The sequence below is a fragment of the Aphelocoma coerulescens genome, chromosome 2, assembly GCF_041296385.1.
Source record: "Aphelocoma coerulescens isolate FSJ_1873_10779 chromosome 2, UR_Acoe_1.0, whole genome shotgun sequence".
In the NCBI taxonomy this organism is placed as follows: domain Eukaryota; kingdom Metazoa; phylum Chordata; class Aves; order Passeriformes; family Corvidae; genus Aphelocoma; species Aphelocoma coerulescens.
In genome coordinates, this window is record NC_091015.1 from 44,377,400 (window position 1) to 44,390,391 (window position 12,992).

The following is a 12,992-nucleotide window of genomic DNA, read 5'->3' on the forward strand; positions in this document are numbered from 1 at the left end:
ACCACTGATGTTAATATTACATGAAGGATCATTTCCCTTACATCATTTGTTTCATTTTTAATGCCAAGGAGGCCAGGTCAGCCACTCTGAAAGAGTAAACCACCTTATTGCCGTTTCCACCTGCAAAGCTACGGCAATTTAGAGCAAACTATTTAGTCCAGCTATCCCTAATGGTGGGTTAGATTTTATGGTCAATGCAGGATGATGTTCTAGTGAAGGATGTTGACACTAAAGTAGTCACAACCAGTTCAAAACTGGATTCAGATTACCTTAGGTTAGGGTACCAGGGATTGAAGGTATCCAGAACCCTCTCCAACTTGAGGATATTAATGGTGGTTGATTAAGAGGCAGGAGGTAGTAATGGCCTCTGTATTGCCCACAGCACTTCAGATGTATCTTTTCTAGGTGGGTTAATGATGATCAACAGTTCTCATCCCTCACAGATAAGGGGTAGCTGTCCAAGGCTGTGTTAGAGGCTAGGTTTTAGGCATGGAGTACACAGTACTGCCCTTAACATCCTGAGAACAACCATTTCAGAGCTAGCCAGAGGCTGTGGTGCAGTAAATCCAGAAGCTGTCCCTCCTGTGATATATATTCTCTCTACTTTCCATCCAGTGTGGCTGACCTTTATGCTCACAGAACTGCTTTTGCAAAGCAGTGCAAAGGTCCATGGCTTCCATGCTCCATTTTACATGGGACATGATTTATGGGTAGAAATCTTGCAAAAATGGAATTTCAGACTCATTTCCTTCACTGACATGTTGGCAAACATCTTATAAATCACAATGCAAGTGCCAAAATCCCTGCCAGTAATCAACAGATTTGATCAAGCTTTTATAGCCTTCAAAAGCAAGTTCCACAGAATCTTGTTCTACTTTATTAACTTGCTATTAGAAAATGTCATTGAATGAGCAATATTTGCTACAATGCCAAGCACAAAAACTGCCTGCAATACCTGCAAATAAATTATATCTTCTTCTGATTTAAAAATACATATTTTTTATTATGTTCTGGAAGAATGGGGAAAGTTACTTGGTTACAAAAGCACTACAAATCCTGTACACTGTGTAAACAGTTTCATTTTATGCACTTTCTTCACATCTGTGCAAATAAAGCCATTGTTACAAGCAGAAAGAGCTGTGGCATACAATACATGCAGTTATGAAACCATGAGTGCTGCTGTGTGTTGAGTCTTTAAATGGAAGTGGCACATCTGCTTTTGGCACAGGAGTGTAAATCAATCCAAGATGTTTATTAAAGAATAAGTAACGACCTGTCCACACGCTCTTTCTTCCATCCAGCCTTGGTTTTGTTCTTGCTTTGTTATTTTTCTGGCAGTTAGACACGGGCTCTGTACACTGAAAGTATGTGGTGTTTCTTCATGTACGGATAACATAACATGTCACGTAATATTGAACAAGTATGTGATGTGGAATGGTTTGGACAAAAATGCAAGCCAAAATGAGGTAGGGAGGAAAGGGTAAGTAAGCTACAGAACAGTGACTGAAAGGTTTGTTACTCTGCAAAACGCAACAATGTTTCCTAATACCTTTTGAATTAATAAGACCTAGATTTGATTCTATGTTTTAGCTCGTGGCAATTAATGAGCACAATTTGCAATAGTGAAGGATGGTGAGTATTTTCTTAAGGAATGGAGTAGACAATAATTTGCTTTTGCTTAAGGTATTTATACACTGGGTGTTACACCACTGGCTCTACCTGAGCAGGCCTGGTAGGAACACAAGCCTTTCAGCTCTTGCATGGGTTGACCAGCAGGAAAGTCAACATAGTATTGGCACTGGCCAGTACTGACACTGCAAATTGGCCCTTTTTGTGAGCAATTGCTGGAGTATTTGGCACAACCTGTAACAGGTTCCTTTCCCACTGACTGAGGAGCTCTAGGGTCTGCTGTAGAACAGCAGTCCAAGGACAACAATACCTTTTGTGGGCAGCCTCTTTCTGGGCTACCTTCATGAAGCACACTTAAAAGACTGGACCTCAGGAAGAAAGCAATGGCTCTGGGTCTGACAGTAGAGCCTGGGCCACACAGTGCTCCTTCCTCTTCCATCAAAGGATGCACAGGAAAGCGCCCTAGGAGAGGGAATCCTCCACAGCTAGGCAGGAGGAGCAACCCCTTCTGTGTCCCAGTGAAGGGCCTACTTTGTAGCATGTCTTTGAGTAACCAGAAGTAGAAAGAAAAATACAGTGGATGTTGTCTTCTTGGCTTCCATGTGGGGAGGTCATAACAAAGTGATGCTGTTCTTCAAATGCATTGAAAGCAACAAGACATGTCCTCTCAGACACCAAAGGGGGGTTCATCCATTGGAAAGGCAATATCTCCTTTGTATGATAACAGTGGAAAACAACAATTTTAAGAGACGAGATTGAAAAACAGACTGATGGGAAATGGTTCAGGAAGGCTTGTTGTGCAGAAGAGGGAACAGAGGCTGATGGAAGTGTGCCACCCAGAATTTTATACTTGCACTTTTAATTGACTAGACTGAACAAACATCTTCTGTAGTTGTTCATTTCTTCTTTGTTAAAATGGTCAGGATATATTAAAAGGCTGGATTGCATATTCATATGTTCCAGTGATAATGTTAGCTATCAGCTCTGTCCCAAAAGTGTCCAAGATTGCTGTAAATCTGTTAATTTGGTCTCTTTTCATCTGTAGCTGAAATTCAGCTGCATGAGTGACCCTGGTGGATTTGCTCAGCAATACAGAACAAACCAGGATGGAATTTATACAGAGATTACTACTGCAGGCTAGAATTATCTTGATCAGACTTGTTACAGCATCTTCTTAAAATATTTTAGGCAGGGGAAAAAATATTAATTAAATTAAATCAAAATACTCGGGTAGCCCAGGAAAGTTAAAAAAGGAAAGAAGAAAGTAATGCTTTCGCCCATTTATTCCAGACACTCTTAAGTTTCGCCTTTTAATTTAATTTTATTCTGCGTGCCTGATAATGGGACTTTGTGGAATTGAACCTTTTGCAAGTCGCTATGCCAGCTTTTTGGAGAGCATCTTGGACAGGTCTCTTAATTTCCATTTCATTTTGTCTTTCTATGGCTGAAACGATGTTATTTAAATGAGTGCTTTCGATCTCAGATTTTTTTAATGCAAATGTGTGCTGCTTCCCCGTTGAATTGAAGCCATCAACACTTCTTTTTCCCTATGAATAGCAGGATAAAAAGTAATATTCTCAGGTCTGAAGGTAAGCTGGGACGTTACTTTTGTGTGAATTTAAGCTAAAAAAAGGGAGACACATACAATGGTGAAGTATCAAAATATTGGCTCAATCTTCCTTCTGCCCAAGACATGATTGAAGCAGCTCTGTATATTTTAAAGAACAGCTGATGTAGGGAAGGTGCCAAGACACAGCAGACCAGTCACACTCCCTCAAGGCATTCTGTATAAGCTGCTTAGGGGAGTGCACACAGAAGTGAGACACTGTGCGCCTCCAGCACTCTTCCTTAGAGTACACTGCATTCCTGTCTTCAGGCTTTTCTTTTAGCTATAATGTCTAAAAATGTAGGGGTTTTTTAAAATCTGTGAATGTGGAAGTTCTCCAGTAATCACATGCCTCCTGGAGCAAGAGCTTTCTGCTCATCAAATATTGCAAGACAGGAAAAACACCACATCCCATGCCCCCAGCATCAAAAGGGTTGGTAACACCTGAGTTGCATCCATCCCTGATCTCTGCCAGACCAAGAGGCGTGTGATGCTGCAGCACGTGGACTGTCTCACCCCTTCTCCCATTGGACAAGCATTCATCTCGCAGCAAAAAATGCCACAGTCCATGCCCAGTAGTACCCATGCCAGCAGTATTAGCAAACAGACCTCAGAGACTGAGCTCCCCTTTTAATCACAGAAGTTGTTGTTTTCTCTCAGTGTCAGTGGCTGTTGTTCCAGCCCAGGCTTTTACACATGTTATTTCTGGACTAATGAAAACTTGAAGTGCTGCTTGCCCTGCAATACCAAATTTATGGATGAGGAGACAACTTCAGCCTGCCAGGTGATAATTTGCCACCCTTATGTCAGTGTTAAAATCCCTACAGCTGTAAATATTTATTGGATATGAAATATACTCCAGCTAACACATTATCATATGAATAAATCTAACCTTAAATAAAACATGTGCTCTCCATCTTTTATTCAGTTTATAAAATTCTTGATTCTCGCTCTGCACATTCTCAGCTTAATACAGCTATTCTGAAGTACAGCAATCCGTGGTGTGCCTTGATTTCTCTTCTAATACAATGTTTTGCTTCTTGTATTTCACCTCTTACAGCTTTTGCAAAGTTTTGATTTGATAGGACAAGCACAGTGAGGGCATTAGGACCAAGAGAAAGACGCACACATTGCTCTGTATTATGTCTGGCAAACTGCTTCCTGACTGAGTGCCGTAGTTATGTGTGAAACAAAGTCAGGGACCGACTACTTCTCATCTGTTGATCACAGTTAACTTGAAGCCTCTGAACGGGGGAGAGCTGTCAGATCTGCTTTCAGAGATACAGTGCTTCAATCCAGGCAGCAATTGGAAACTTTGAGGAAGCAGGATCTACTCTAGAAAGGAACTATGAGAAACGGGATTTCTTTTGACTTAGAATTTTAAAAGGGGGAAAAAACCCCAAAGATTTAGTTACTCTTTTAATCAACAAAGCATGTACTTTCCTAACTAAGCTGGGACTCCGTATAATAAAGGATCTACTTTATCTCACTGGATCCATGCTACGTTTTACTACAGTAAGTACAATATTAATAGGAATGTTGTAGGTTTTTTTTGTTTTTTTTTTTTTTTCTGTAAATAGAGAGGAAAGCATGAAATGCCATCAGTGAAATGTGAGGGGAGCAAAAAAATCCTCTTGGCAGATAGTGAAAACCAGGGCTTTTGTGCAACCCGAGGACTGGAATCTGAGGAAGATCCAAGTGATATTTAACATGACCATCTGTATCATTTTGTCACCAACAGTATGTTCTTGAGGAAGAAGTGCAGATATGGATCACGTAAGCTGCAGTTTCTCTTGTTGTTTCTGATGCTGGGTTTTTTGCTACTGATGGTTACAACGCTGAATCCACCACCCAGCAACCAGAGCAAGGAAGGGACTTTCCAGCCTGTGGAGTTCAACCCCCGGGAAGGGTATCAGATGGACTTTGTGGAGACCCAAGAGATGCTGGAAGCCCAGGAGGAGAGCCAGCAGTACTACCCTTTGGATGGTCTATCGCCTTTCATCTCCCTGCGGGAGGATGAGCTGATCATGGCCGTCGTGTCGCCCACCGGCAAAAGGAACCACAGCAAGGCCAGGAAGGGCTATCGCATGGTGAAGCAGCAGAGCAGGCGGCCGGAGAGGAAGGCAGAGGGGGACCCCGAGTCCCAGCCGCTGTCCCTTCCCCTGCAGGATGGGCAAGGAGCTGCTGCGGGGGAGCGGCCGCTCGGCCTGGACACCCACGGCTTTAACGAGGTGCTCAGCGAGCGGATCGCGCTGCGCCGGGACCTGCCTGAGGTACGACACCCGTTGTAAGTAAAACACCCTATTTCACTTCTGGGGGAAAACCTGCCTCCTTCCCCGCCGCCGCGCCCCTCCGAACCTCTCCTCCTCCAAACCCGGCATCTCTCCTCCTCTAGACTCCGCATCTTTCCTATCGAACTCCCCGCTCCGGGTCGGGAGAGCGCTTTTCCCCGCACTGCGTGGGGAACACCCCCCCGTTCCTCAGAGCCAGGGACGCTGCCAGCCTCCTTCGGGAGGTGGTTCAAGCCCTCAGGAGTCGGCGGGCGGCAAAGGTGGAGGGGGGCAGGTGCGGGAGGGGGTAGCTGGGGCTGGCTGGGTGAGCGGGGGCAGCGGCGCGGAGCGCAGCGCCGGTGGGTGCCGGCGCCTCCCGCGCCCCCCGCCCCGGCCCGGCTCCGCTGCGCCCTCAGGCCGAGCGGGCGGCAGCACCCCCTACCGGCGCCCCTGTCACGGCAGGTGGCGGGGCGGCAGGGCAGCGAGCTCTCCGGGCCCCCGCCCTTCTCTGTCCGTCCGTCTGGCCCTCCGTCTGTCCGGCCGTCTGTCCGGCTGCTGGGCTGGGGAGGGGGAGGGAATCCGCGCCGGGCTGGCGAGCAGGAGAGGCGGTTTCCCTCCTCGGCCAGGCCCCGTCTCAGACCACCTGCCGGAGCTATGGGGTCATCGGGCTTACAAAATGATAAATGAGTCAAGAGCTGGGGCTTTCAGCTCTTCCAGAACAAAAGTGACCCACTGGTCACTCATAAAAATGGAGCCGACTCTGCACTGGTGTGGCTTCACTTTAAATATTGCGTGCACTTTTGGGCACCACAATATAACAAAGATACAAACTATTAAAGACTGTCCTCCAGAGGTGGACAGCAAAGACGGCAATGGGTCTGGAGGAGAAGCCGTGTGAAGAGCAGCTGAGGTCACTTGGTTTATTCAGCCTGCAGAAGAGGAGACTGAGGGGAGACCTCATTGCAGTCTACAGGTTCCTCACAAGGGGAGGAGGAGGGGCAGGCACTGATCTTTTTTCTCTGGTGACCAGTGACAGGACCCAAGGGAATAGCCTGAAGTTGTGTCAGGGGAGGTTTAGGCTGAATATGAGGAAATGATTCTTCACCCAGAAGGTGATTGGGCACTGGAACAGGCTCCCCAGGGAAGTCACAGCACCAAGCCTGACAGTTCAAGCAGGGTTTGGACAATGCTCTCAGGCAAATGGTGTGACCCTTAGGGGGTCCTGTGCAGGGCTGGGAGTTGGACTCAATGATCCTTGTGGGTCCTTCCAACTCAGAATACCCTGTGATTCTATGGCAAGTATTGAAAGGAAACTTCTGGGAGGAAGGAAGGTGGAGACTGTTGTATCTGACACGTTCTGCGAACACCACCACACCTGTCAGCACCCAGGCTGTAAGGCCACTGTGAAAAAATATTGCATTTGAAGCCCCAGGTGTTACATTTGAAGTCTGGAGAACTGAGAGCCAATTGCCCCAGCAGCCCAGGGAGGGCTTCTCATCACACATCTTAAAAAGGATCTGAGGTGTATCTACTGCCAAGCTGCCCCAGGGAAACTTCAGGATGGACATTAGGTGAAATTTCTTCACAGAAGGGGCAATTAAACATTGGAATGAAATGCCCAGGGAGGTGTGGAGTCATTGTACCTGAAAGAAAGACGACATGCCACATAGTGCTGTGATCTCGTTGAGAATGTGATCAGTCAAAGATTGGACTTGATCTCAGAGGTCTTTTCCAACCTAACTAATTCTACGATATACTTCTCTTCCCAGGGGAAAGGTATGTGGGTGGTGTCTTGCCTCTTGTAAGAAAAACTATTATAGTTTTCACCCAGGACATGGTGGAAAGATGCACTAGAAAACATTTTAACTAAGACACAGAATAATTTTTTTTCCAGTGTTCATTTTCACATGTTTAAAGACAGCTGGCAGCTCTAATTTAAGGGTACAGTCTCAAAGAAAGAGAAATGAAACAGTGCTTTCTGTACTTATTGACTAGGTTCAGTGTTATATTGGTTAACTCCATTAAATACTGACATGCTGATATTATTTCAGTTATTTTTTGGCATGCTTCACTACTAACTCTTTGAACTATGTAATGTTCAAAGGAGGAATGACTACCCTGGTTTACTGCCTGTGATGTGAGCCAAAAAACAGTTTTACTTTGGCAGCTGAAGGGCCGTACAACAAGAGACAGCTTTAGTTAATACTAATCTTGGTAAGATTTAAGCCATGGTCTCAGAGCTCTTGGATGGATTTTGCTGTCTGACTAGTTACAGCCTAAAGAGCTCTCAACACCACAGCTTACAGAGCCCAGACTGAAACCCCAGAACTCAGCATCTGAGGCTGATCTAAATCCAGATCATAAACCTGCAGCAGAGGTATATGTCTAAGCCAGACCTGTCCTTTATGGCACAACACACAAACCACAATGAGAATTTCTAGGTGTAGTTTACTCTGGGGGCCTGGCTCACAACTGTGTCAGTCCAGTTTTACAGCAGTGTAAAAGGAGAGCAAACCAGAATCAAATTGTCTGTGTCTCTCTTTCGCTTGCATCATGTTGTTCATTACAATGTCCAGTATTATTTTATTAGAGGGAATCCAACCAGTTAGAGATGTTTCAGTGAGTTACCTCCATGGACTCAATCTCCCTAATTTCACTTGAAATTGGATGGCAAATACTTCACATCAAAAGAGGCTCATCCTCTGAGGTACCTTCATCCCTCAAAGTGCTTTCTGCTGCTATCAGTTGCTCCAGCTGGGACTGACACTCTCCTGGGACAGCTGAATCAAGCCTGCCATTGTGATTTTTATGATGGGGGTTCTGCCCAAAAGAAAGGTCTGTTTTTCTCTCTTGGGTTTGAGTGTCAAACATATCCAGGCAAAAGAAACTCACGAGGTATCTACAGAGGTTTTAAGTTACATTACAAAAGTGTAGCTTCCTCTGGAGTGCTGTTTGGAGCTGAATCTCAATGAAACATTTTTCTGAAGGTGAGTGGGAGTCCCTGTCAGCTATGCCTTTGCCTTGTTAGAATTGCTCTCTGTTCATTGCTGCATGTGATAATTCCTTGTTTTTCACAAATTAGATTAAATCACTATGTCTCATATCAGTCACAGCCCTGACTTTTTGAAATGCCAATTTATGATGGACGGTCTATGAAACTGCTCCAAATTACAGGGAAGGTATTTTTGTATACCAATACCCTTTTGCATTTTTGTGAAGATTAGATATCTATACTGCAAGTCTTTGCCAATCTCCATGGCAACTAAGCACTCGCTACCAAGGTTATGTATTCAAGCACAGTTATTTTCAATTCTTTTCCAATTAAGATTTCACAACAGCCTTATTTTCTTGCTATAACCACAGTACTAGCAACTAGGTGCTAATAGCTATAGAATGTTTCTGGTTAGAAGCTGCCTGGTAGTAAAAGGACTACATCAGATCTTCGTTTTTCTTAATTACCTCTAGATTCTTCTGCTTGAAAATACTCATTGCTAAGTCATGAGAGTATTCTTTTCTTGATCCTGCTGAAAATGGAAACAATCATCTTATATGAAATTGTGAGGTAACAGCATTATTGATTACGCAAAATTAGTAAACCGAGGACAACATAGATTAATTACAGTGTAGAAATCAAGAAAACTTGCCTGTTCATGCAAAAAAAAAATGATGTGAACTAGTGAAAAGTGTAATAAATTATTAAAATTGTGCTCATTTTAAATTTATTTTCCCAGAAGTGCATCTATAGTAACCATTTATGTATATTCATAATTAAATCATTCAGACAATGGATTCTCTTAAGTGATTAGCAGCTTTGTGTCTGGATAGTGTCTAGCAGCATAGGGCCTCAGTTCATGAACAGAAACACTAAGTAATAAACATAGCTAATAAGCTAATAAACATAGAAATATTAAAATTATATCCCTTACATGAGTTTCTGCTGAGTAGCCAATTGTTTAACAACCACTGTAAAATCTGTATTATGGTTTGTTTGGCAATACATAAACTGAAACAACAATGGGCCGTATCCAGCAAATTGTGTAATTCTTTGAAGAAGTTCTTGCTGCTGGAGATTAAATGAGTTAGGACACTCAATGACTGTTATTCGGGAAATGAAAAGATTTTTAAAATGTTCTTTCTAATGTCAGCAAAGCAGATATATAGACACAGTCTTTGCATATCTACAATGGGCATTTGAAGGCATTTTCTGGAAAATGTGCATCCTCACACCAGAATAGATGCTTTTCATATGCAGTTTCTGTGAGGGTGAATGGGAAGTGTTTGTCATGTTTAAATGTTTGAGTTATTGTGGTGGTTTAACACTAGCTGGGAATTAAACTTCCTCTGTTCCTCTCTGGTGAGGGAGGGACAAAGGACAGACTGGGTTGAGATAACAATTTACTGAAAGCAAACAGCAATGGAGTAAGAAGCCCACAGTGACAGCAGCAATATTAATAACAAAAGTATACAAAAAGAGAAGGTGCTTTACACACAAAAGGTGTTCACCACCTTGACTTAGTTCTGCATGGCCACCAAGACAAAGACAAGATGGCAGGGAGACGTTCCTGTGACTCAGCAATGACAGTGGTTATTCCCGAGGCAAAGACAAGATGGCAGGGGGATGTTCTTGTGACTCATTAGTGACATTTGGTTATTCCCGAGGCAAAGACAAGATGGTGGATGTTCCTGTGGCTTGGCAGTGATACACAGTTATTCCTGAGACAAAGACAAGATGATGGGCACTCTCCTTACCCAGTGCCACATGGCCTCCTGAGACAAAGAAAAGATGGCAGACTCTCCCTGCAGCCAGTGTTTCCCAAGCCCAAGACAATGAGAAACAATGATGGAACAAGCTCCCCAAGCTGTATTGACCATTGCACCACACCACCCACTTCCAGACTGCTCTGCTGTTTCGATTGCACGCTGACTCCCAGCTGGGAGCCTCATTCAGCAGTGATTCGTTTTCATTGGAAAAGTAACCTGTACAAACTTTATAGTGAAAATACATTTTCTTTCTTAAATATATCTATATTCGTATTCATGGCCGATGTAAGGATCCATGTCTTTGCCATGTAGGGTTGAGATGCTGGCTTCATTCACTAGGATCTTGGTCAGGTAATCCACAGGTATACTGATCTGTTGTGCAGATGAGTTATTTTATTTGTCAGTCTTAATGGTACTGCATTTTTTTGCCCTTTTCTCTCTTACTTGAGAAAATGTGGACATTGGTGAAGGCTGACTGATCTGCTTTATCCCTCACTCTGCTCTAATTTAGATTTCTTTACGTTCTGGACCATTTCTGTTTGAGCTCCGTTTTTTGAGGCAGACAGAGCAGAAAAGAAACTATGCCAGAACACAGAAACACTTTCCTTTTTTTGTATTTTAGTTTTGATAGTGCCATTCCCATATTTTCACTTTGTATTCCAGTTTTGGACACCTTGGTACTTCCTTTTCTTAGAAGTGAGTTGAGGTCCTAAAGTGCTTTCCACCCCTGAAGGTTTAGGTGCTGCTCGCACCTTTGCTCTGAGGAAAAAGTAGCCATTTGTACCAATGTTTCCAGTGTCTTCCTCATTTGGTCCCACGCAGGTGCCTACAGCAAAAATATGACTCCAGTCTGCCTACTGCTAGTGTCATCATCTGTTTCCATGATGAAGCCTGGTCTACTCTGCTGAGAACTGTGCACAGCATTATGGATACAGCCCCAAAGGCCTTCCTCAAGGATATCATCCTAGTCGACGATCTCAGCCAGCAAGGTAGCTCCCATTTCTCTGTATGTGAATTCTTTTTTCTAAAACTTTGGGGAAGAAACTGTCCTCCTCCAGGAAGTGTGTGAGGAGAGTAGAAGGCTAAGAGGAGTCTCAGGAAGCGAGCTAAGCAGAGCCTGGAGCTGGCTACCAGGTGTCACTCTCCATTCCTAGAATTCAGCATAGCCTTTCAACTTTGAAATATGTTTCATTTCCCCCGCCATTATTTACAACCACTCTGAACTTTCTTACTTTAAAATAAGATCATAGTGTGCAAATCTTAGGATTCCCACTGGACCAGATCTGCTGTCATAATTTCCAGACTTTTTTGGCTGAAGTATAGAGTGGAAAAGTCCACATTGCTAAAGTAATCCAAAGTGCTTGGGAAAGCCAAACACCTGTAGTATCTCACTCTGATCTGTGTATTTTATGAGATGATGAGAGCATCCACCTTTTGCTGAAAACAGGAGAGGAGGCTATTAAGATTCCCACAGGAACAGCTTCATACCTTGTGAATTTCAGTTTCCATTAGTCTCTACTTCTCTTTGACATTATGCTGCTGTAGAAATATTTGGAATGTGGCTTAGTTGGCCATTTAAAACAAATGCCCCTGAAACATTTTACCAGCAAGAAGTAGCATCTCCTTTTCTGTAACAGCTTGAATCAAAACTAAAACATTTCAGTGACTGTTCTGTTTCTGACAGGGCCCCTGAAGTCAGCTCTGAGTGAATACATCTCTAAGCTGGATGGTGTGAAGCTCATACGGAGCAACAAGAGGCTTGGAGTCATCCGAGGTCGGATGCTAGGAGCTGCACGGGCCACCGGTGATGTGCTTATCTTCATGGATTCACACTGCGAGTGTCAGAAGGGCTGGCTGGAACCCCTCCTGGCCAGGCTCTCCAGCAACCGGTAAATATCCCTGCATGTGCTAATTTCAGCTGAAAGGGGTGTACTTGGAAAGTGTTGGGTAGTTTTTTAATCCTTCCTTGGTTACCTTCTTGCTTCTGGTCACATTCATTTTATTTTCTACCTTGTCACGATATGCATCACTCTCATATGTGGGAAGCAGGATAGGTCTCACAGCTGATAACCCTCACTTTACACCCAGTGTAAATTTCAAAATTTGTTTCCAGTTATATCTTTAAGAAGTCTTCCTGGTGGTCTGAATTAAAAAGGTTTCAGTCTCAACTTGTTTGTAAATCAGCAAACATCCACCAGAGAAAACTACTGCAAGACTCCATTATTTTTGCTTTTTAGTTGTCTCAGTGATGAAGCCAAGAATAAAAGGCTTTGTCCTCCCAAACCAGTTTGGCTGTGTACCAACGTCACCTTTTGGCCACCATTTATACTCCACAGAAAAAGCCCAGACTTCCTGGGCAGCCTAGACAGTTCCAGCTAATCACAGGTACTTTCACTGACTGCAAAGTGACAGAGTAAGGTAGAGATTCATATTTCTGAGTATTTCATATTTAGGGTGGTTCTTGGGCCTGCTCTCTAATGTACAGCTGAGCTCATCTATGCAGTCCTTTGAAGAGATTAAAACCACTATGTTTTAAATGTTTCTAGGCTTACATGTCAGTAAATCTTTTATTAAAGGGACTTTCCTGAAAGAAAAATTTGTACATTAACTTGTCACTTGGGAAAAAATTAATTGCTAGAGTGGGTAAAATAAAAAAAAAAATCTTTAAACTCTTACTAGACTGTTAAACAGTCACACTAAACACCTTCAAAGGCTGTTCCCAGGCA

The 12,992-nt window shown here is 43.5% G+C and overlaps 1 protein-coding gene across 2 annotated transcripts in view; it reads left to right on the forward strand.

Moving 5' to 3' along the window:
* Window positions 1-4,001: 4,001 nt before the first annotated feature.
* The window catches only part of GALNT15 (polypeptide N-acetylgalactosaminyltransferase 15), a 30,364-nt gene continuing 21,373 nt past the window's right edge, over window positions 4,002-12,992 (forward strand). The window contains exons 1-4 of one of the 2 annotated variants that reach the window (XM_069007226.1): window positions 4,002-4,019; window positions 4,977-5,522; window positions 11,089-11,255; window positions 11,951-12,155. In XM_069007226.1, coding sequence (XP_068863327.1) covers window positions 4,978-5,522; window positions 11,089-11,255; window positions 11,951-12,155 — 917 coding nt within the window. In that variant the 5' untranslated portion in view covers window positions 4,002-4,019; window position 4,977. Of the gene's footprint in view, window positions 4,020-4,357; window positions 4,751-4,976; window positions 5,523-11,088; window positions 11,256-11,950; window positions 12,156-12,992 lie in introns of those variants that run through there. The other variant, XM_069007227.1, reaches the window with a different exon arrangement.